We start from the raw sequence: 24,461 nt of genomic DNA, 5'->3' as shown, positions 1-24,461 counted from the left end.
CTGACTCGGATGAGTCACTGAGGCACACACCTGCAAAGGAGCTGCATGTTTCCTCTAAACCCTGCTGAGGTAGTGTGTGCGTTTGAATTGATGTAGCCGTAACTCACCTGATAACATGTTGTCGTTCTTTATGGAGGGGAACTTAAGGGTCATCTCATGTTTGTGTCTATGTATCATCAGATGGTCCTCCGTGGGGAACCGCTGTAGATTTTTAAAAAATAGGACCGTAAGAATTGTATGTAGAAAGACAACATTTCACATTTCAACTGTAAAATCTTCAAATAGCACTTGGCAATATGGAGACAATTATAAATCAGGATAATGTTGAACAAATACCTCTGTCAATATTGCAAAACTATTGTGCAATTGACTATTGGTGCATTCATATAATCTTTAGACGATTTTGATAGAAAATATTCAATATAGTATCAACTTTAAAGAGCATTTGTTTTTAAAGGGTATTTTTACACCTGAAGGGTTATTTACACTTTGTGTTTGCCTCAGTTCAATGCTATTTTGTTTCTCCTCTTTGCGTGATGCAGGAACCCACTCCTCAGTGTTTACCTATTCATATTACAGGCACACACACACACACACACACACACACACACACACACACACACACACACACACACACACACACACACACACACACACACACACACACACACACACACACACACACACACACACACACACACACACACACACACACACACACACACACACACACACACACACACACACACACACACACACACACAGGGTGTTGTGGTTCTCCCCACACACTCACCTGAGAACAACCAGGAGCGTTGCACACGTACGGCCTTTCCTGGTCTGAGTTCATCACTCTGCCCACCTTCTCATAAAACTACAAAAAAACAGACAAAAGGAGAAAGCAAAGCGAAACATTTAATGACTTGAATTTCCCCTGCGAGCATCAAGGGGGGAAATGTACACTCCTTGTTTCACGCTAATAATGGAACAAAAAATACACTGGACTAAATAAGAAAGCAATTCATCAGCCTAACATACGTAGATAATTTGTTTATTTTCTTAAATTGAAAATCCAAAAATCCCAAAAATGAAATGATAGACCAAGTGTGAAATTAGCAATCAAACACCATGTAGAAATCACAGTTTCAACAAAGTGTTTATTTTCACCACAAAGTGACAGAATCTAGCACATTGCGCTGGTCTGACAGCTACAACTACTCGTTTACTTTCCACCTACTGACAAATATGTGCTGCAAGCATTTGCTCAATACACCACAGCTACAGCCACGCATCATGTCAGGTGTGCAATGGATTCGGTAACAATTTCAGCTACTTTAATAATTTGGAGTGAAAAAGAGGACCCACTTTCCCAGAAAGGAGGAGTGCCTCGTACGTATCTCTGTTAAAAGAATACAAAATGATACCAGAGTCACATAAATATTAAAGGCCGATATCCTTTCACAATTAAACTAAAGAAACTTAATCATATACACAAGGATGCATTCTGCTTCAAAGATATATGAAAACAGCTCTATTATAGACTATATTTGTGACAGGATGAAAGAGAGAACAGACCAGAAAAAAAGAAGTGCATTTTATAAGCTTCTCAAGATCAAACCAAGAGCACAACAAATGATAAAGTCTTTAAAGGCCTCCATGTGCACTCTAATCATTGAATGTATTTGATGCCCCACTCACATTAGAATATTTAAACCATTAACATTTACAACAACTTCAGAATTGACCCAGCAAATAGTCTAGAAAGAAATCTAGAAATATTATTCTACTATTATATTTATAAAAGGCATACATTTATTAAAAAAGGTAACCAATATACACAGTAACTGGTAAAGGAACCTAATCATTTTTTTAATACGGACTGTATTGTGTTTGTAGTAAACATTAAACATCGATGCAAGTTTAGGTGAATTATTTACATAAGGAAAATCGTAATATAAAACTCCTTAACATTAACGTATATAAATATTTTTGGGGGCTTTATCCCTTTACCTTTACTTCAATATCATGTTTGATGACTGCTGGCTACTGTGGCTACTTTACGTATTTATTTTTTCAAAGTCTTATCGTTCAGCACGATGCAGTGTACCACAATTATTCTCATCGCTGTCAAACACAAACAAACTCTGAGATGTCAATACATGCCAGGACTACAGATGTTAGGCACTTACTGACAGATGTTTTTACAGATGTTTAGTGATGACAAGTATTAAGGTAGTCTTTAATAATCACAAGCCACAGGGGAGCATATTTATCTTCAAGCCGGTGCGTTTATCATTAGCAAGACGTTTCTTAATTCTGAACATGCAGGTCGTTTGGTTTGCAAACTGGGAATAGACATTCAAACTCTGCACACAAAGATCCATGTGAGGAGTGACCAAAGCCGCACCGAGACAAGGGAACATCCAGGGTGTCTGGAGAAGCACATTGTACTCTAAAGAAAAAAGTGAAGCAAATTAAAGACATTTGCGGATAAAGAATTGACGGCCCACAATGCATCGTCTCTTTTTTCTGCTGTTTCCTTTTTTCTCAGTCTCCCTCATGTTACACTGATCTAATCCCATCCCAACCAACATCCTTATAAGGTTTTTCATCATGTATGTTTTTGATAACAAACTAGTTGCAGTACCCTACAGCTCAATCGTTTATCACACACATGCAACACATAGTTTATTCTCCTCTATCAATTCACAAAAACGCATCCGAAATCCAAGTCAGGGCCAAGCATCACGTGTCAAGCATGAATACCTTCATACACTATGTACATGTGTGTCTTTTTCACGGGTACAGACTATTTCCTCAAGCACAGTCAAAACACTCAAATATTGTGTTATGCTAAGCAGTGCTGTTTTCCTAACAAGCTGTGCTTCATGAGCGAGCCTGCAGAACAGGGTCTGGACAGGGTCTCTCTGTCAGAGAGCAATGAGCCCTGCTCTCTCTTTCTGTCACCAGTTCACTACTGCAGGGCCCCTGAAAACTCACCTGGTTTCCTTTGACACAACAAACATGACTAACACTGCTGATTCTAACTCTGAACTTAAGCTGGACCGAGGATGGAAGTAGGAATGAAGAACAACTGCTTCAAAAAGCTGATGGACATGTCAAAGATGTTCTCTACACTTTAGGTCACATTTGTATTTGAAATACAGTTACATCGAACTTTCAGATGTTTGTGAAACTCTGGTTGCCGCTGTCATTTTCCGGCTTTGTCCTGTACACCTGTACGACTTAATTCTAAAACTCTACAATGAATCGCAAATAAAACTGTCACCAGAAAGCATTAATAAGAAAAAAAGGAAAAAAAGTATCAATTACGATGAAAACACATGCAAAGGTTTAACTTTTACCTTTCTGTTTCTAAAATGGGACTTGGTCATTTTATAACTTTCAGGAAATTTGAACCATATGACGCATAAAACTCTTAAACATGAATTCTGTGAATGCCTGTGTGAATTATCCAATAGCTTTCACACTTAAAATGATCAGTACTCAACGCCCCTTTCCTTGGAAGAGGCACTTGGCTCTCATTTGATATAGATGTTTTAGTTTAGCAGAGGAAATTTGGTTACACTTTACATTAACTATATCCTTATGTGTGCGAGGGGAAGGATTAGGGCCTGGCGTTCGATTTCAAGAGAAGCTGGGGAGGAATTCTCCAGGTATGCCGCTTATTAGAATTTAAACAATATGGTGAGGAAAAGAGGGGTTGGGGTGCAAAGGCATATGGGGTTAAAGCAAGCACAAACATGCATAGCAATTCAAATCTCCAGCTCCCCATAGCCTGGGCCTTTGACAGCACAAGTTCAAGGTAGGATCACGGCAAACCCTGAGGCAGGGAACTTGGCCTCCTTAGACAATGTCTGCCCTGAACTCCTGCTCTTTGAGTGAATGCATGCCAAAAAAGACTGATGTGAGAGCTAAATACCTATCAATTACTGGTCTGTTTCACAACATGTAAACTTGTAACAAATGCAAAGAAACCCCTCAGTGGGCTAACACTCACGCTATTTCTCATTATACCATCACTAGAATAAAGGAAAAAAGTCCCCGAATGAAATGATTAGAAGGTGTACGAGTCAACCTTATAATAAATGAGTAACAGTTTTTCAAAGGTGAGACGTATGTGACAAAAACTCTTGATGGGTGTTGTGATTTTTGCCATCCGACCTATTTCTACATTAGTATAATCCTCACCAGAGGAATGTTTCACCTTGAGCACAAGCAGCACCCATCAACAAATAAAGGTCACATTTCATTACTGCAATGAGCCGCTGCACTGCAATCAAGCTGAGCATTGTGTGAAATATGTGAAGAATTAGATCTGCATCAAGGTTACCAAAGATAAGGTTATTGTCACTGACTAGAGTCCTTGCTGTTTTTGATGTTTTTATCTAATTATTCAGAGTTGTATGCTTAACGTTCTTACTTGACTTTTCACTTCAGCAGAATATTACTAAAATATTCCACAAATACAAATATATGTTATGTAGGCTATTATTTTCATTAAGGTAAAAATGTTTTGATTCTCCAACGTTTTTGTATTCCCTTTTGCAACAAAGAATTGGAAAAGGTGAAAGACCATATCTTCCAAACTTTTCCTCAAATGGTTGCTTACATAAAAACTTTAATTTAAATTATAGAAGTTAACGAGCATAACATTATGTGCATGTTTTTAAAAGCATTTTAAGGAGAAAAATAAAATTATCTTAGTCTAACTTAAATGAAATTATCCAAATGATTATTAACATCATCCTGAAACGTGTCCTTACTATCAGCTGCTATTTACACAGCCAATTAAAAGGGGACACAATAAATCCGGCATCCGTCACATTAATCTAAAACAGCGTGTATGAGAAAAAAGTGGTTATTGATAGTGTTGTCACATAAACATAATGACAGCGGAGAGTAATCAAATGATTAAAACATCTTTCTTTTCCCCCCAAGCCGTACAAAGCGCGCCTCGTCAGCACAACCTTCCTGAAAGTAACCCTCAACATCTCAGCGGTTAATCAAATATCGACTGGCCTGCAGAATGACGTAATGTTGGTCACATTGCTGTTTAAGACAAAAAATGGAACGTACATTTCACGGGACGAGGAGCATTACTATTTTTCTTTTTAACCGGCATGACAGCAATCCTTTTCCGGACGATCACTGGTGAGCTGCAGCGCGTTCAGTCCGGGACCGACACCGGCTATGCGTATCCCGAGATGGGACAGCAAGGCAGTGATGCAGGGAACCAACTTTGGTGCTATGGAGCAAATAGAACATCTATAAGACGAGCCAAATTGCTGTGAAATGCAATGAAACCATCCGTTGCAATGACACTCGCTTGTTTTACAGTCGGACAAATTCCTGCAGACTGGTCCCCGCTGCTACCTGCCAGCGAGCAGCAGCAGCAGCACTTGACTCCGCGTTCAACTTCCACAACAGTCAACAGATAGGCCGACGCACGGACAGCCAAGTGAGATGACAATGCACCTACTCTCACAAAACCTACATGATATATTCCCTCTTACACTTGCAAGCATTCAGGAATTGAGAAACAATTAGAAAAAAATTAAATTAGAGCAGGGCTGCTGAAGCGAAGAACAAAACAAGCTGTTGCATGGGAAAAAAATGAGAAAAAGTAACAAGAAACGCTTTAAACAAACACAACAAACCTGCAGGGGCGCGTGCACGGTCCTCTGCATGCTGGTGTGAGGTTTTCAACTTACCAAACAAGTGTAGAAAAATGTGAAGCAGTCTCTGAGAAGAAACCACGTTGGACTGAGAAAAGATTACAATACGATCTATTTAGAGAAGCATAACGTCACCCCCGGGTGACGTCACGTGGGATTCCTGAACTTCTAAATCATTGCGGTCCGCTTGGAGGCGGTGCGAGCGGGGCGGAGTTTAGAAGAATGCACACCCAGAGGCATGGACCGACAGTGCCGGAGCAGAGTGGGTGTGGCGCGAGGATGGAGCTCCAGTACTGACCAATTAGCCATGCAAATTAGATCTGGACTGCATTAACTGTTAACTCTCAGCAGTCCCATAAGCAAAGTGAAATATGAAGATCACAAAACGTCATCATTTTAAATACAATACTGGCCATATAGTAAATACAAAAAGGTTAAGTCAAATAGCATACTGGAATCATTTAAATAGCAAATGATAGTCCTGCTAAGAGTCGAATAAAATTTAGTTTTTGTACACTACAAACAAACACTTTTCAAAGTACAGGTGTTACAGTTACCATTAACGACCTCACCTAAGCCCTCATGCACATACGACCCTGGAACTGAAGCTGCTAAATTAAATTCAGCCATCATTAATTTTTATTATTTACACCTGTGCTTTAACTACTGTGACATGTAAAAAGATCTAGTGTGAAAAGGCCTTATTGGATTAATTATATACAGAGAAAAAAAAGGATACAATACTTGCCTTTCAGTTAAACTCCAATATTATGTCAATGTGTGTAGGGAATTGTTTGCAATATGAAGCGATGGTGACTAACCACCTGTATGTCCAGGTGGCTGTCTGTAATGCACTGACAGTAATGGCTGGATTAACCTGCCATGGGGCCCGAAGGCAAAAATGAGCTGCTGGGCTACTATTAACTCCCTCCATCCCTCCTGCCCTCTGGGGAATGTGTATAGATGGATTACTACATGGTTTCCAATATGCTTTGTGCTAATTTGATAAAAAACGAATTAATGTTTAAGTATTCAACATGTCAACTCAAAACTGATATTAACAGATTGTTGGATAGAAAGGTCTTCAAACTGATTTTTGACACATGACCCACTTCAGACATGACTTGCCTAAAGAGAAAAAAATATATATATATATTATTCAGTGAATCATCTCTATTAACTAACAAACTAATTTTTTTATTTTTTTTTATAATTAAAAAGAACATTTGTCTCACAAATGGGTATCTTGCTGTCGTCGTATCCATCATCAAGCTTCACTAGCAAATGAATTGAATGTGGGAAACCCATAGTAGTTCCACACTGCCTTTCCTTATATGTGCCTTAGCTACAGCACATTAAAAGAGATTTAAAGAGCTTTGGAGTACAAAGCGTTTGTGTTGGAGCTCTGTGTGACCTGCTGGGGCCAACTGGCTGTGATTTCTTGGGCCACAGACACCGGTAGTGAAGCCGTTCTCTGCTTCAGGGATTAATGACTCCTCACACTTTGAGAAATGTTTACCACTCGCCTGCGACCACTCCACTAGACGCACTAAGAGCTCTGTCACTGAAACAATAACGCAGTCTGAAAAGCCCTCATAACTCAGAGCTTCTCCGCCTCTGTCTTTTAACCAGAGCTTTAATCAACGTTTATGACATCCTTTTGTCTCTTTATTGCCAATATATTTCCCAACCAATCCAAACATTATGCTCCCAGAGGAGCAGACAATTAAGGTTGGAAAGAGCCGATACAGTTGAGGTCAGTGACCCACACTAAAGCAGATTTGATCTATATTATACTTAACCTTTTATTATTATGACTTTCTGCAAGGTTTTTCAGTAAGATCACCTTGGGAGCATTAGCACCAGGGAGGATGCTTTGTTGCAGAAGGTGCAAAAGGTGAAGGAGGCTAAATAACAAAAGTGTCATACAGGTTTTCAATTTGTAAACAAAGTATAAAACATCTTGAGTAAATGTTGACTTAAAACAATAGAAGATAGAGGGTAGATGTTCAATCAAATGGAATGTTACTGTAAACATTGTTTCCTGCGCTCCACACCTTAGACGACTGTGCCTGCAGGGATGGAAACGTTGGGCACTCAGTATAAATGCATACCATTCCATATTTCAACACCTCAGGCAAACAACTCTACTTATCAAAAATGTAAAAGTGCATACATTGATTATGTTCAAATTATTCTCCATGCCACTTGCAAACTACAGTTAGATCTCCACACTGTCCGTTTTATAAAGGATTTTACATTTATAAGAAGTTTTGATGTATAATGTGTCAATACACTCACATTGGATAATTATCACAATGTTATACTAAAGGATGCAGCAGATTTGTAGATGGTAATTGTTGATATCATGAGGTTTTCTGAATTACTAGAAAATATGTTAAACTGTTGGTCAATGGTTAAAAATCACAAAATATTGATTAATGACTTCGACGTAACATTACTGCAACAGTATGACATTGTTGAAATTGTTTATCAATGTCTTAATAAGAGAACTCTTGTCATACTCTGCAGTACGGTGATAGCAGCTAAAAGTGGCTTCAATACACAGCAAAACAGCCATACCATAATGCAAAATCATGTAGAGTCGTGGTTATGTTGGAACTTATTCAACTTAATAGTAGGGAACTATATGCATTTGTTGAAACTATAAAAAGTTTGTGTTACCCGCCTTATAATATAATCTCCAGAAACAACGACCAAAGGTTTGAAAATGGTGCGGGACACACTCTGGTCCCGAGACGCCAAACATAAGCGTAGAGTTTCATGGTGGTAGTGAGAGCCTAATTCAACAAAACATATGTGCTGGGAGGTTCCCAGTAGATAACCCCAGTGATATCCCTGCACTCAACCACTCAACCCTGTTACATTTACATTAGGTGGCTGGTGAATGGTGCTGCCTGTTTGATGGCTCTTTAGATTTATACCAGTGTAGGCTGATGTCCTCTGTGCTCAGCATTTGTGGGTAAGTGCATCACTCTTCCTTCTGACATCTGAATTTGACTTCTGTATGTGTTCATACTGGATTATTAAAGTCATAGGTAAAAGCATTTATAAATGTTCTCTGGCTGGGTTTGAAAACTGTCAAATAAATGGATGATAATAACAACACATTTATACCTTTCATTTACAAAGATGGGATTCTTATGATTTATAACACAACATAGCTTTTGGATTTATTTGTGGAGGAGTGTGACCGTTATAGTTTACCTTGGCCAGAGAAAACGCTCTGTTTAATTAATACCATTCATAAATAAACATGGTGGTGAGATGTACTTGAAAGAAAATCGTAGGAGGGTTTGGAGCTGGAAAAACTGTTCCTGCCATCTTTCAATACTATTTAATTATATATTATAAACTGTGTTATTTCAAATGAAATGACCTAGATGTTGGACTACGTCTCTGCTAGATGCTGAATTACAGAAGCCAGAGGAATTTGGGTGCCTCTCTCTACTGCCTCCTTACTATATGTGGGAGTGCACGTAACTATCTAACAGAGAACAAAATCATCGTGTTGGTTATCTCAAACTTGTTGTGTAGGTCACATAGGGCAACAGGGTTTAATCACTTAACAGCAGCTGTGATATGTGAGTTTTCCTGCATGTACTTTCCAATTGAGGATAAACAACCTATTCAGTAAATCTCTACTGAAGAAAGTCACCAACCCATATATTACCGTATCTACGTTTATGGGCTGAAACAAATGAAAGAGTAATGATTAGTTGCAGCTATGCTCGTCAAGCACAATCATCAATAAATAACTGAGGGTAGCGAATGCCAACATGTTAAACTATTGCTGTCAGCTTCCTTAAACGAGAGGCCTTGTGTGATGTAATGCCTCAGTGTTGTGAAGCAAAACTGCAAAAATATTTTCACCATCGCTTCCACGCCTTGTTTGAAATCGGGCTGGGCTCAATGTAGACCCACTACACCATCAACAGAACAGAACTAAAAGTTACTGCACACCTAATAAATGCAGAAAAGGCACATCTATTTCACTTGTTATAATATGCTTACGTCTTACGTGTACATTGTCCAGTCGTCCGTCTTTGTCTTGCAACCAATTGCATCACTGCATCCCTTCCACTGAAAACAGAAAGCAAAAGAAAAAACTTAAATTGGTTCCATGCATCACACAATCCATTATAAATCAGAATCAGAAATTGTTCATTTTGTATAGGGGTGAGAGCATCTTATACATCAAAATGTATAGTTTGCCTCTAAAATAATCAAAATGACCTTGCAGCACATGATGCATCAAGTGACCTTTATGGTATCAAACCTATGTATAAATAACATCAGACAGAAATTCTATTTCAAATGTATAATGTGTACTTTAACTTGTATTTAGCAACATGTAACAACACTCATGCCAAAGTTTAGGATGGTTGATAGAAGGCTTTTCATTACAGAACAGAAAGAGCAAGCACAACTGATATTTATCTGACCAACACTGCCACATTGTGGCCATGAGATGTTTTTTCAGCTACGTGATGCTCCAGTGTGTTTTCAATGCCTCTGTATATCTTAATGCTAATCTCTTAATTCTTTGATTTTGGGGCACTTAGTGGCCACAAATCCAGATTTAGATGGGATTCAAATCAACACAAACACTTAAAGCAGAAAAGTTGATCCATTAATTTTGATATTACGCCCTGAGCGGAAAAACAATAATTTAACATTTTCAAAAACTGTACATTGTCATTAAATGAAAAATATTCTCCATGCAATTCATAGTATTACTAACTAGTAGCAGTATTTAGCTAGTGATTTTAGAATTGATGAATAGGTTAGCTTATTTGTTGACTATTGCAGGCTATTATTTTTTAACTTATTGTTAAGCATCTTTTTGAAGTTTTGTCCATGTTCATGTTGTGTCTTAACGGTCATGTTCTGTCTCTTTGTGGTCATGTTGCCCCCATTGTGTAGTATTGTTGTGTGTCTTCGCAGTTTCTTTGTAGTAGTGTTATGTTTGTTTGTGGTCACTGGCTATTTTCCGGGGTCAGAAGGTGTCTCTTTAAAGGACATTTTCCAGGTGAAGAGCAGGGAGGCCCTGACACTTCCAGGCTCCATTCCTATGCATGGTAGGCCCATCCAGTAATCCAAGGTTACTTAGTTTTACTGGATCAGTGCTTTGGGAATTGCGCACCGGTAGGCCTACTTAGGCTACCATACACGATCATTAAAAATAAGAATTTTAGAAAAAAAATACTTTTGTGTGTAATAACCTTAACCTGTAGCTATTCATTTTTTTATAAGTAGCAGGGATATTTTTATTTGGTAACTTAAAGATAAATACCAATCAGTACTATAAATTCACAATTAGTTCAAGTATGTATCCATTGTAATACTCTATTACTTTCTGCTTTTCTACTGAAAGTCAGACGCTTTACTTCCGGTCTGGGTGTCTCTCCCCAGCTGGTTTGACGCAGCCCGGAGAAGTCACCGCGCCGCCCCGCCGCTCCAGCTGTTCACACCGCTGTCCGCCTGCTGTCTCCCCGCTGCTCTGCTGCTGCTGCTGCCCCCATTTCCAATGCAGCAGCGACCATGACAGGCATCGCCGCTGCCTCTTTCTTTTCCAACGCATGCAGGTTCGGGGGCTGTGGACTTCACTTCGACTCTCTGGCCGAGCTCATCGTGCACATCGAGGATAACCACATCGGTAAGAGAAGTACTGAGCAGCGCAGCCAGCAATGGCCGAGCTTTGCAGCTAGCAGAGGTGGCTAAGTTAGCGAGCTAGCAAGTCACTTCCTGCGTCCTGACAACACTGTTGCTAGGTGTGGTGGCTGTTGATGTGTACGTGTAGATATAACTGTTAATGTTCACCGATTGCAGGTATGTATCAATGCTGTATCACTGATAAAACAGCTGCAACACCAGCAGACACATCGACAGGAAGACACTTTCTTTACGCTCCGTCGGCTCGTCGTGCAACATTTTTGCAGCCTCAGCCTGCAGCAGCCAATGAAGATACCCTCACTACTTATCCGCTCGTTTCAATCCGCCTCACAATATAGTGCAGTTTAATACTGTCTGCAAGTAAGGATGCAATTCACTATATATCAGGTTAAAGGTGGAGTTTAGTCTAGACTCTAGGGTCATGTTTATGTTGTTGACCCATATTTATACTATTAATAATAAGTGTGTCATTATATACATACATGGTTAAATATATATTCTGTCCGTGCATCTTTACCCAAATATGTCAGCTGATGGGGGACAAAAAAGAATACTCTTTGCCTTTTGAAAAGAAAATAGCTTTCAGTCTTGTTCAGCCTTTCGATCCACTTAATAAAGTCAACGTGTTACTTATGAGTCATGTACACATGTGTTAAAGGCCAAAATATGAAGTTTATATTACATTTTAAAAATCACTTTTTAAGAGAACATAAAGTCATCTGAGATCATCACAAATCTACAAGTTACCAGCGCCATTACAGTACAACCTTCTGTGAAACAACTTTGTATGATTCATTTTTAGTTGTTGTTTTTTTAAGCTGTTGTCCCACTGTGGGTTTAAATTGTTTACGCCACACTCAATCTGACCATCTGAAAACTTACAAAAAAGTACCTTTAAAGTTTGATAAATCAATCAATCAATCAATCAATGTTTATTTATATAGCCCAATATCACAAATGTTACATTTGTCTCAGTGGTCTTCACAGTTTGTACAGAATATCAGTATGACAATACGACACCCTCTGTCCTTAGACCCTCACATCGTACAAGGAAAAACTTCCAGAGAAAACCCACAGTTTAAAGGGGAACATGGGAGAAACCTCAGGGAGAGCAACAGAGGAGGGATCCCTCTCACCAGATGGACATACGTGCAATAGATGCCGTGTGTAAATCGAAAAGATAATACATTTTAGATAAATAAATTATTGCACACACTTTTGGAGCAGTTTGTTAGAGACTGTGTTGCCTTTATGCCTGACTAAGTATATATTTGTACTTTGCTTCATCATACTTTGTAGCCAATTATATTGTATTACTTTTGTATTTATTTTACTACTACTACTTTATATTGAATTGTATTTCAATTATTTCCCGTCCCACATGACATGGCTGATCTGATCATGACTGGCTCATTACACCATCACACCTAGCTTACTATCAATGCACCCTAAATAGCCTCTCAACAGTATCTCCCTTACTGCCATCATGTCCCACCAATAGACTGTATGGTCCCACCTCGATCAACAGCTCCACCTCTTGATCATGTGGGGCAAAACAATAAAAGTAACTTCCTTTGTGTTGAGATTGGGAAGTCATTACGGTCAAGCTATACAATATACATTTCCCTCACCACTGTACTTATGATAAAAAAAATCTGATTTCTGAAATTTTAGACATCTATTTTATTATTCATATGACATTTGATGAGCAATTCCATTTGGTAACCATTTCATTTGAGCATCACTAACTTGTGTGTAAATGTCATGTTAATTGTATTGAAAAATGTTAAATCAAGTTAAGTTATTACCTGTGAACAAATGTATGTGTTTTTGAAAGCACGTTACTGTAACCTCTGTGTACCAGTAAAAATGTGGCTTTCATTTACTAACTTACTTTACTATTATGTAAAAATAGAAATATGGTATTGAGTTTATGATAGGCTAACTTAATTTAAGTTTCAAATAGATATAACATAAAAACTGACCTTGTGTATCACAGGTCAGAAACTACAAATGTATTATGTTTAATCTTACATATATTTTGCATTGTATTATGAACAGTACATTTTCATATCATTTTTGTTAACTAAGCCTATATAGTCTACAAAGTGAATTCCCCGTGTCACAGTTTGACACTCTTAAAGTTCCTACATCTGTTTCCTAATCCAATAGTTCAGACTCTTATTATTGAAGCTGACAAGGCCCAGCTGTCGATGTTGTTCTTGTTTGTTGCTTGACTGGCTTTAATATCCTCTGCCCTCCGATTGTGAGCTGTGCATGTGTCCAAGGTGTTAGCCTTAGAAAAAAAACAACTCCAAATGACTTATTGGGGAATAACGAGGCAATTAGTTGGCTCAGAGTGGAAAAAACCTTGCTGCCCCCCTCCTTTGTCCACTGGCCTGTGCCCACTCTGAGAAGTGCGAAGTCTTGTGCGTTGTGCCAAGTGCCTGTGAAGCATAATTACAGAGAGTGCCTGATTTGGCCTGTCTTCCTCCTCATCTGGTGGCCTGCTGCTGCTTAAAGCACATTCTGCTTTATAATTAGGCGCCTGGAAAACAAGCACACATTCTTGTCCCCATTTTCTTTAGCCAGCCTGCTGTTCAGGTCTGTGAACAAGAGGTGGCGTTGCTCTGCTGTTGGTTGAGGGTTTGTCTTTTTTAGATGCACGGTCTGTACAGTAAAAGGCATATAATAGGCCAAAACATACTTTGCTTCAACTTTTAGATAGATAGAATTGGAGGGATGAAACCCTCTCCAATGGTCACACATGCAGAGCACACAGCACACACTTGTTAATGTATAAGGAAGTTATCATTTTAAGAATACCTATACATGAATATATTGTATTTCAATCCTTTTAGCATAGTTTGGTGCCCATATACATCCCTTTCCTTGAAGGATATTATTACAGTAACTTTGAAATAGAAAGCCTAAAGACATAATTTTTCATAGCTGACGATTCACAGTGTATTAGCCCCTTGTTATAAGTGGCTAATAAGAGTAACACTAAAACACATGAAGCTATATGAAAAATATATTATGTTGTTTGAATGTCATAAAAAAAATATCAATAAAAATATAGGAAAGTTTATATCCCACGTCAGTTATGATGCGGATGTGGTGTTTGTCAACCAGCAGATTCAAGTTGATAACATTGTGTTGGGTGGTCCACTTAGACCTCTTTGAACACATTTAGCTAACTTTAGGAGAGCTAATGAATCCTAATTCATCAGTAAGACAAGAAGAACATTTAGATTTTAAAGGTGTCTGTTATCATCTGGCTGGGGACAACAGCTGGAAATTAGCAATGTTGGCTAAATCTGCCCCATTTACTGTTTTTTGTGACAGTTGATTAATTGGGCCTGCCCACGACACTATATACAAATAAACTAAACTAAAATAAAACATTTGATTACCAAGACTAAGTTGTGTTAAGCTTGAAATATCTCCTAAATAGACTGGTGTTCTTTAAAAACCTGCACACACTTAAGCCAGTGAGATGTTTACCTTGTCACTGAGCGACCAGGCCCCTGTGGACCAGAAGCAAATTGCGATCATGTTATTTAAACCTGTGAGTGTGTGTGTAATGCTGAGGCATGGTGCACTGATGGCCTGCAGTGTCCAGGCTTAGTAACAATGAGTATGTTTGTGGCCAATTCTCACTGGAGGCTCATTTAGTAGATGTTGGTATGCACCCCCAAAAATCTGCACGGAAGTAATAAATTTAGGAGGCAGTAACTAGTTCCCTGATCTGTGCACCTGGTGGGCCTAATTACATTTCCCCATCCCCCGACACCAGTGCTCCTGTTCCTGTGCGGTGACTCGACATGAGTGGCTCCTGTACTCAATAAAACATTATTCATATAACATGATGTACAGTCTGTGTTGACATCAAACGACATGGGTGTGTAGTGAGGGACTAGTTTGATATTTCTTTGGTTGAAAACCAGATTTTTTAAATTTAAGTCTTCTTTACCTGTGCTCAGAGAAACAGAAAACTGTTGGCCCTTTTTGTGCATTATTATTATTATTATTATTATTATTATTATTATTATTATTATTATCACAAATGTAACATTTTTGCAATGAATGTGTGTCTATTTACAGATGTCCCCTTATATTTACCTATGTGTTTTTGTGTCTTTCTATATGTATTACTTAGTTTACGGAATACGTTTTAGTTGCTGTCCGAACCAAACATATTGATAATAGATCATTTTAACCTCCCCAGGTTTTTTCAGTAACCCGCAAAGGCAGCTTACACATGGAGCTTGACTCGGTTTCATTTCCTCCTCAGAGGTCACATCGTAATGAATTACCTGTGCCACCACTCCTGGTTATGTCCCCTGCTGCTCACAGCCACCATAAACATGTCACCATAATGCTCACCACTCTGCTCTACCCCAGAGTGCATTTGGCCATGAGGGTGCACGGGAGAACCAGTATATTGTGTGTGTGTGTGTGTGTGTGTGTGTGTGTGTGTGTGTGTGTGTGTGTGTGTGTGTGTGTGTGTGTGTGTGTGTGTGTGTGTGTGTGTGTGTGTGTGTGTGTGTGTGTGTGTGTGTGTGTGTGTGTGTGTGTGTGTGTGTGTGTGTGTGTGTGTGTGTGTGTGTGTGTGTGTGTGTGTGTGTGTGTGTGTGTGTGTGTGTGTGTGTGTGTGTGTGTGTGTGTGTGTGTGTCAAAGGTCCAGGGTCGTGGAGGGCGTTATGAGGGGGCTACAGGCGTCACTTCCTCCGTTGCCTGAGGAAGGTTTGTTGTGTGATGGTTTCCTTTTGCGGGCCGTCATAGGGGCCCTAATGAGATCCCTGTTATTGCATCATGTTTTCTACACGGTATACACATGCTTACACATATACATTAACATAGTCAGTTCTTCATAGAAAAGGTTGGTTTGCATTAAGGCCAAAAAAGGTTTGATGTATTTGATATGTTTTCATTTCAAGGAAAATGCATCCGGTACCAAACAACTCTGATTTAAAAACATAATGCTTTTCAAGACTGTGTTTAGTTTCCCTAAGTGTTTATTTTTCCGATATGCAGCAAATCAGCAGCTTTCATAAATTGTATACAGATTTACCTTTGTACTTTGTCGAGAGATAACTCTGCAGACATGTAGACCTTGCATGAGAATATCTTTAATTTGTAAAGTGATTATTTGATATAAATTATCCATACATTTTTAGATCTGCTCTTATCTTCCTTTTTCTTCTTTATCCCACACCTGACTTTACATTCTTAAATAAACATCACTTGGGCTTATAGGGACTCATTGTTTGCTTCTGGAATTAGCGGTGGTGAATAAATGCCTTTTTTAGTTTCCCAGAAGGCTTCTAATAGTCGCCCACCAAGGTGGACCACCTGTGTGGTTTGATTAGAGGGCTCCTCATCTCCACTTGAGGCGCCTTCATCCCTCTCCCTGACTGCTGGTGGCCCCAAAAGAATAGCAGAGTCTGCGGGGAAACCGGCCCCAGCAGGCCTCCCTCGCCCCAGTCCCCACCTGAGGTGTGCGTGATTTACAGTGTGTGGGAACAGATTGATCCACTGCTGTTTGAGCAGTCCGAGAGCAGGACGCTGTTCCTCTGCTTGAGTCTCATTAGGGATCTTAGGAGGGATTTCTTGTGCACTCGCGCACACACATACCAACACAGAATAGTCTCTGCATTGCCTCTGGCTTTTGGCTGGGGAATTGTCCCGTTATGAGTGTGTCTTTTCCTCTCTGTTTCCATGACTTTGGCTGGAGAGTAGAGAGAGGTGTGCTGTCCTTCTCATTGGGGATAAATCCACTGCTAATGAAACACTTGCTTACGACTGAGGCCTTGTGAGAACCCTCCTGAGCCTCAGGCGCTGAGCTTTTAGCTGTTCTTAGAGCCTACCTGCCAGTATCATAAAACTGTGCCACTATTTCATCGTTAACTGAGAGGCTTGGCGGTTACCACTGAGTGCATGATGCCCTGCGCCTTTCATCGCCCATGTCTACTTCTCAGTAAGACTGACAGTGGTTTGTTGTCTTAGATTTTTTGTTAGACCTCTAAAATGTGTGTTTTTCATTTATATTTAAATGTGGTTTTGGTTTAGTTTCTCTGGTCAACATCAACTTTCACCTTCATGATAGAATTAAGCCAGTGGTTTTTACTGTGCGAGTCAGATGCTTCCTTTATAGATGGTTATGTGTTCATGAGAGTCTCTGTACTTTCGATTTATAAATCATGTTTGGATTCTTAAAAAAAGTGTTAGCTTTATGGCTTCTAGATGAGTAGGTATGTTTTCGTTAAGTTCCACCCAAAAGAGAAGCTGTAAAGCTATTTCAGAGTGATAAGCAGATCCAAAATGGACAATCGTAGTGACCAAATTGCAACATATTAGAACTAAATGTAAGAACACACAAAACATCGACATCTTGATTTCCCCTAGTTTTCAGGAAGTGTGGTATTAAATCACAACTAAGCTATGAACGTGCATTTACAACTAATTTTGAATACGTTTACATTTGTTGTTAATTGATGGTGCATTTTAATTTGAATTGGTATTAAAATTGGATACCATTGATACGTTTAGCACCTTAAAACCAGCTTAAGAGTTAATCTCTCTGTGAAATCCCATCGGAAAGCACCACCAAAGTCTAATCAGTTTTCTTTGGCACAAGGACATTTGTTTTAGGGTGTTTGGGTTCAGGCGTACAAACAAACAGGAGGAAAAGCCCAATCATTGAGAATGACTCAGAGTTTTATTACAGCCTCACAGAGGTGTTGCATATTCCTTTAACAAAGACAATTACTATTCCCACCAGTTTTCTATCATTGCCATAGTCATTTTCAAATGATATCACTAGGACTGGGATGTTTTGTTTTTTTGGTTTACTGAATATGTGTATTCTATTAAAATTGCACTGTAGTCATAGGTGTAATTGTTGTGTATAAATGAGCTTGTGGATGGAAACAAGCAATAGTTGTAACCACATGGGGGTAGCAGTCCTTCTGAGCTCTGTCAGAGGCAGACATGGAGGCTCAGCTGGTAAGTGGTAGACACTGTTGTTTTATGGGGCATCTCTCTTCTCCCACATGGACGGCAGCGGGGAGAGCGTTTGAAGTCAGGCCCGCTTCACCTCAGGGTGTGGAGATTGGCTATTGTTGTAGATTTAGCACTGCTGAGAAGGATGAATGTCTGGAGCCCAGCATGGGAAAACTCGGTACGTGTCAAGTGCGGTCATGTTTGAGCAATGTGGCGTCTGCAGAGCAGCTTTTCAAAAAGGTGCCATGGTAATTCAAAAGAAAAAGGCACTTGAGGTGGTACTTGTGCAACAGTGTAGCAGAATATGGCTTCAGACGGACTGGAATATGCATTTAACCAACAGTGAAGTAGCTTCAGCATGCAAAAAGAGCACAGAGGGCAATTAGTTCATCTAATAGAAAAATGTGTAAACAGATTTAGAGGATATTAGAAATACAGGAACTGAAGTCTAGACTGTGGTGCGTGACATCATGTAAAATCTAATTGAAATGTACATTGCACAATATCCTGCATTTTGATTATATGCACTAAATCGTTTTTATATTGGGCATATTACGCCCTTATTTGTTGAGTCAGCTGAGCAGCTCCTCAGGTCATGCACACATACTCATACAGCTCACCCAGATTGGCCTCAGTCTGTTACTGTTTGTACATCAGAGAGCAGAACTTTGGAAACCAGTCGCTCAACTTCAGCAACATTCAAAAGATACAAAAACAGTTACTTTTTGTTATAACTTTTTTTTTACACAGATGTATGTACAATGCTTGAATGTAAAAACGTTTTAATGCACAATGTTTTAGTAGGTAGGGTGCTGTGGCAGAGATTATGATTGAAGGACTTGTTGGTACTGCATCATATTATAAAAATGTGATGTAAGTGTCTTGAAAAAATTCATATCAAAAATGAAGTATTGCTTGTGTCTGTTTCTTGGTTGATCAACACGAAAGGTTTGCCATGATTATGTTTCCACTTTGATAATATTGTTCAACGTTGACCGACCCAGTTTTAACATTCAAACACATATCTGGATTGAATTGCACCCTTCAAATCCAGTCAATATAATATACCCTATATCTGCCTTGGACCTTGGCAATGCAAGGACATTCAAGGCAAGGTAATACACTTTATCAAACCCTTGAAAGACCTTAAAGATTGGAAGCCAGTGAGGGATCCACTGCACCGGTAAATTCTAGTTGTTGGGGATGTAAACAAAGAACAAGCCAATGCTATCCACAACACTACCTTATATGACAATATGTAACCCCTCTGTCTCTCTCCTGCTCAGACACAGACCCCCGTCTTCTGGAGAAGCAGGAGCAGCAGCAGCCGACTTATGTTGCCCTCAGCTACATCAACAGGTAAAGAACTATTGTTGAGAAAGAAAACGGCGGAATTTCCAATTATTTTTGTAGTATCTTAATTAAAAGCAAATCTAATTTAGAAACCTGACATGATATGGTTTTATTGCTCTTTGGCCCCATGAAGATTTATCAACAAAAGTCCTCTACATCAGTGAGTATTACTGCCGCATCATATGAGCTCAGAGGAGCTGCTAGCAGCAATTTCAAATGTCATCTGGTAGATTGCTTGGATGAATTGCTTCAGTATTTGGTAGCTGTTTTTTATTGCTCCATTTGGATCCTAGTCATCTTTGATATGGTGCATCAACAGTGGTTCTTAAAGCCTTATGCAACAAGCCAGGGTACAAGAAGTTGTCTCCCGGCCTTCACAGACACATCTTGATGTGGTTATCGTTTAATTTGTTAATTCCACTTTTGCTTTAACAACGCCTATGTTAACATTTCATTTTTATGATACACGTTAACCAAAGACTTTACTATCCATCATAAACCCTGGTGTAAGGTTTTTTGATTGGAATAGAGCCAATTAAATGTTTTCCGTTACACGTGTTCTACAGTAGCAAACCTCCGATAGCAGAACCTTGCAAACATCAGGACAAACCCACAGTCGCGTATGATACATGAAATGAGATGCAATCTTTCTTTTGATAAGAAAGATTTCCAACTCTGACTGGTCCTTTATCCCACAATGGCAGGTTCATGACAGATGCTGCGCGGCGGGAACACGAGACCCTGAAGAAGAAGGTGCAGCCCAAGTTGTCTCTGTCTCTGACAGGCAGTCTGTCTCGCAGCAGTGTTTCCACTCCGCCTCGCCACACCAGTGGAAACCTCACCCCTCCCGTCACCCCACCCATCACCCCTTCCTCTTCCTTCCGCAGCAGCACACCTACAGGTACAGGCTAACACACACACTAGTTAGATCTCCAGAATGTAGTGTCTGCTGGCAGTGAAATACATGTTATGCATTGTTCATTAAGCAAGCAGCAGGGTGGTGTAGCAGTTGAGGAGACTGACATTCAACCAGGAGTTCCGTTTCAAGACACCGTGAAGGCAAGCATCCACCCTGCTGAAGTAAATCTGAACCTCCGCCGGTTTAGACACCACTCTCCCCCTTCTTCCTTATGAAAGAGGGCATGGAGGCAGTGCAATGTCCTTTTCAGGGTTAAACAATTCACCAAAGACTGGTTCCATTGTCTTTTTACTTAAAAAAAGATATGATAGGATGAAACAGATGTCTCACTTAGCGTGGGAGGTGAAAAGAAAAGCAGCTGTAACAGCTTAAACTACAGTCAAGACACTGGCAGAGATCACATAGAGTTTTAACCTCTATCTGCTGCAAAAATGATACATTTGACAATTGTCACTAGTAATGGCTTTAACGGTTGGCTAATAATAAATTGTGACATGTCTGTAGAAAATTCTTCACTCCTCCTTGGTTGCATCTCAATATGTTACTTGGCGTGTGACTCCAATGCAGTGCTGAACTATTCAAACTGTATAAATGATTATCCTGCAAGTGAGAATCAGCAAGAGAACTTATTACATTTTTTAAGTTAAACTCACATTCACGCTATGGGAATAGGGGCAGTTTTTATGGTCCAGCTGATACATCTAATTCTCTGCAGTGTATACTATTATAGAGAAAACAGTTGCAGTTATTTCCCTTATTATGTTTTCCCATGTACTTATTTTATAAAGTATACAGTCTTTAATGTTCTTTATTTTTTTATAGCTCTTGTGGTCATTTAGTTTGTCTACTGGTATAGCATCTTTAATTAATGAATAAAACAATTTCAGACCGCAAGACCCTAATGATGTACATACATTCTTTCCCACAATTGGCATATTTCTGTCTTTCCCAAAAAAGTGGGCAATGTAGCCCATTAAGCAGGGATGACAGGAACATTGCCTGAAGCACATGTTGAGAACAGTCCATACTTGTGAGCCTGGAGGCTAAAGGGCCAGGATTTTATTTCAACAGATTAGTCATTTTTAGAAATGTGCATAAAATCAGAGCTTCCTGGAGAGCAGCGCGTATGATCGCATGTCTGCGTCACGAGGCCCTGAGTCAGTTACTCTTTGACTTTCTGCCTTTCACCCTCCCACAGGTAGCGAGTGTGATGAGGAGGATGTAGATTTTGAGGAGTCAGACAGTGATGAATCGTGGACCACAGAAAGCGCCATCAGCTCCGAGTCCATCCTCAGTTCTATGTGCATGAACGGAGGAGACGAGAAGCCTTTTGCATGCCCCGTGCCAGGCTGTAAAAAGAGATACAAGGTACGATCCACTCAGCATCTCTCCTTAGAATTCACATTGTGTAGATTCCTCTTTTTTCCCATAGCCAGGAATATTACAAATAAACAACTAGATTGTTTTGCGTGTATAAAATCAAAATGGATTCCCCGCTGTTGACAATGGAAAAAGAGTTCTTAGTTGAGCATTACAGCATGTCAACATAGATGCATACATCTAGTCCACTTCAGTGATGTGGACTTTTACAGGATTTTCCGTCCACATCTGGTTTGTGTGGTTGGGATAAATTATGTGCAGCTTGAGAAAATTGCATTGCTGACGTGAATGACAGAGTTATGGGCGATGACTAAGTCGGAGGCAGCAGCCAGTTTTAGGCATCTGTTTAGGGGCAGAACAAGACATTTTATTTCTCCTCTCTAAAGCCTACTCAGCAAGCAACTGATATTTAAAAAATAAATGCAAGATATAGTTGTAGGAAGCTCAGTTGTAGGTGTGACCTCTTATTAGTAGGATTATGTGGTAGAAGTAGTTGTGGGGTCACTCAGCCAAATGGATGTTTGAGTGTCATATTCTTTGCTGCCTACAGAATGTGAATGGGATCAAGTATCATGCCAAGAACGGCCACCGAACCCAGATAAGGGTGCGCAAACCCTTCAAGTGCCGGTGTGGGAAGAGCTACAAAACGTCTCAGGGTCTCCGCCACCACACCATCAACTTCCACCCACCCATCTCTACTGACATCATCCGCAAGATGCAGCAGTAGAGAGAGCGACCAGCACTCTCCCTCAGGCCACCTCCCGACCGTCTGAAGATCACCAGCAATGGCTGTCTCTCATTCCACCCCCGCCCCTTCTCTCTCTCCCTCTCTTATCCTTCTTTGCTATGACACTATTTTTTATTGCATGGTATACATGTGTTATTATGTATCCTTAACTTTTATTCTGAATGTTGAATCTTTGTGTACTTCACGGTTTTGTATTTTGCACATTTAGACTATCATTTATCTATTTTACTTCGACATATGGTGCTCGTCGATGATGAGGGCTTGTTGTAGACTAGAGAAAGGCCACATTAAGCCACGAGCAGCCTTGGGCCTCCTGCTTTAAAGGCAGTGTGAAGTCAGAGGAAATATTAGGATGGTTGTTTGAAAGAAAAGAGGCTCAATTACCTTTCCTCTGTCTCATTTGAATCTACAAATGTGACAAAAGAAAATGAAAACAATCAGAATGTGTGCAGTATAACATTTTTCATTCTATGAGATGTAATGTTTATAATCATTGTTTGACTTAGTTACTTTTCCTTTCATATCACAAGTATTCAATACCTTTTTTCATCTGTTTTACTGCAAGCACGCGTGTGGTAGCACCAAAGGATGATCTCAGGTGACGTTTTCAAGCATTTCAGCTCCACAATCCTGCCCAGGGGTTCTGATAGTATTTTTGCAGTTCAGTGGCATCATGGGAACTCTGTGTGTCGTTGCTGCCATATTCTCCCGGTCACTTTCCTGAAGACTTAAGCAGTTTTCCTTACTGTTTTACAGTAAAGGATTGAAGCACTTTTTGTAACAAGTTGCCAACAAATCAGCATTTTTTTGCCAATGTCTCGTTTCTGGTATATGTACAGTAGCTACCTAACGAGGCACAAGGCCTTCAGAGCGGAGGTTTGCAGGTTCTGCATTGAAAGATGTATACCAAACCTCCAGTGTTTTCAGTATTGTGAGATTTCTGTATGTACAGTCGTTGCCTTGAATTGTAAACCATTCCAATCAGTACAGATCTTTTGTATGTTTTTGTTTTTTTCGACGGTTCAGACAAATCCAGCTGAATGCAGACATTACAGAAAGCTCAGCCCACAGTGCTGTTCAGAGGCGCCCAGTCTTATGAAGCCAAGTGATTGTTTAGTCATGACTAGAAAAAGGTTGGGTCCGATGTTAGCCATGTATTCAGCTGTAAGAGGGGCTGTTAAACAAATGCAGCTCCCACTGTGTGCCATAATAATATGTCCGTTACTTTAGATTATATAAAACCCCATTGAATCCCAGAAATAATGAACCGCAGATCATTAGATGCCAAAAGTTTATGGATTTATCTACTTTGAGCCATTTGGTAACATCTTCACTGCATGGATGTTAATTGTTAATGAACCATGGTCCAATTAAGAATTGTGACAGTATTGTACTGCCAGTATGGAGGAAAGTCTTGATATAGTGTACAGTGAATGTATTATGTGTTAAGTGCATTAAATTATATTTTCATATGGTTCTGGAGTTAAAAAAACAACAAAACAATAGTATGTGTATGAAAATGCAACGCCAGAGGTCGTTTGGAGTAACAGCTGGTGATGTACTGTATTTCTTCAAAAAGCTGCTTCATGTAAACTTTTGTTACGTTTAGAATAAAAAACCCTCTGTGTGCCTACAGACTCCCGTGTGATTAACTGTGTCC

General features: G+C 39.6%; 2 protein-coding genes across 7 annotated transcripts in view; one reads left to right on the top strand and one right to left on the bottom strand.

Annotated features, from left to right (window-relative positions):
• The window catches only part of creb5b (cAMP responsive element binding protein 5b), a 43,242-nt gene extending 31,977 nt beyond the window's left edge, over window positions 1-11,265 (bottom strand). The window contains exons 1-4 of one of the 5 annotated variants that reach the window (XM_079640551.1): window positions 11,074-11,265; window positions 9,732-9,800; window positions 794-871; window positions 108-201 (exon numbers count right to left, since the gene is read on the bottom strand). In XM_079640551.1, coding sequence (XP_079496677.1) covers window positions 108-201; window positions 794-847 — 148 coding nt within the window. In that variant the 5' untranslated portion in view covers window positions 848-871; window positions 9,732-9,800; window positions 11,074-11,265. Of the gene's footprint in view, window positions 1-107; window positions 202-793; window positions 872-5,097; window positions 5,212-5,678; window positions 5,873-9,731; window positions 9,801-11,073 lie in introns of those variants that run through there. The other 4 variants (XM_079640550.1, XM_079640549.1, XM_079640548.1 and 1 more) reach the window with 4 other exon arrangements.
• jazf1b (JAZF zinc finger 1b) lies at window positions 5,351-24,432 on the top strand. Of its 2 annotated transcripts, XM_079640574.1 has the most exons (7): window positions 5,351-5,479; window positions 11,133-11,376; window positions 19,688-19,760; window positions 19,888-19,914; window positions 20,459-20,655; window positions 21,872-22,041; window positions 22,604-24,432. In XM_079640574.1, the coding sequence occupies exons 2-7, from the start codon at window positions 11,262-11,264 to the stop codon at window positions 22,778-22,780; spliced, it is 759 nt and encodes a 252-aa protein (XP_079496700.1). In that variant the 5' UTR covers window positions 5,351-5,479; window positions 11,133-11,261; the 3' UTR covers window positions 22,781-24,432. The 2 variants fall into 2 exon arrangements, with proteins under 2 accessions (XP_079496700.1, XP_079496701.1); XM_079640575.1 differs by lacking the exon at window positions 19,888-19,914.
• Window positions 24,433-24,461: the final 29 nt, after the last annotated feature.

Source organism: Notothenia rossii (assembly GCF_949606895.1).
Source record: "Notothenia rossii genome assembly, chromosome: 7".
In the NCBI taxonomy this organism is placed as follows: domain Eukaryota; kingdom Metazoa; phylum Chordata; class Actinopteri; order Perciformes; family Nototheniidae; genus Notothenia; species Notothenia rossii.
The sequence above is the reverse complement of the archived record's forward strand: the minus strand, read 5'-3'. Positions and strand labels throughout refer to the sequence as shown.

Coding starts and splice junctions, on each gene's coding strand:
- jazf1b (XM_079640574.1), top strand. CDS start 11,262: ATGACAGGCATCGCCGCTGCCTCTTTCTTTTCCAACGCATGCAGGTTC. Junction 19,915..20,458: donor AACAAAAGTCCTCTACATCA/GTGAGTATTACT, acceptor CCACAATGGCAG/GTTCATGACAGATGCTGCGC. Junction 20,656..21,871: donor CCGCAGCAGCACACCTACAG/GTACAGGCTAAC, acceptor ACCCTCCCACAG/GTAGCGAGTGTGATGAGGAG.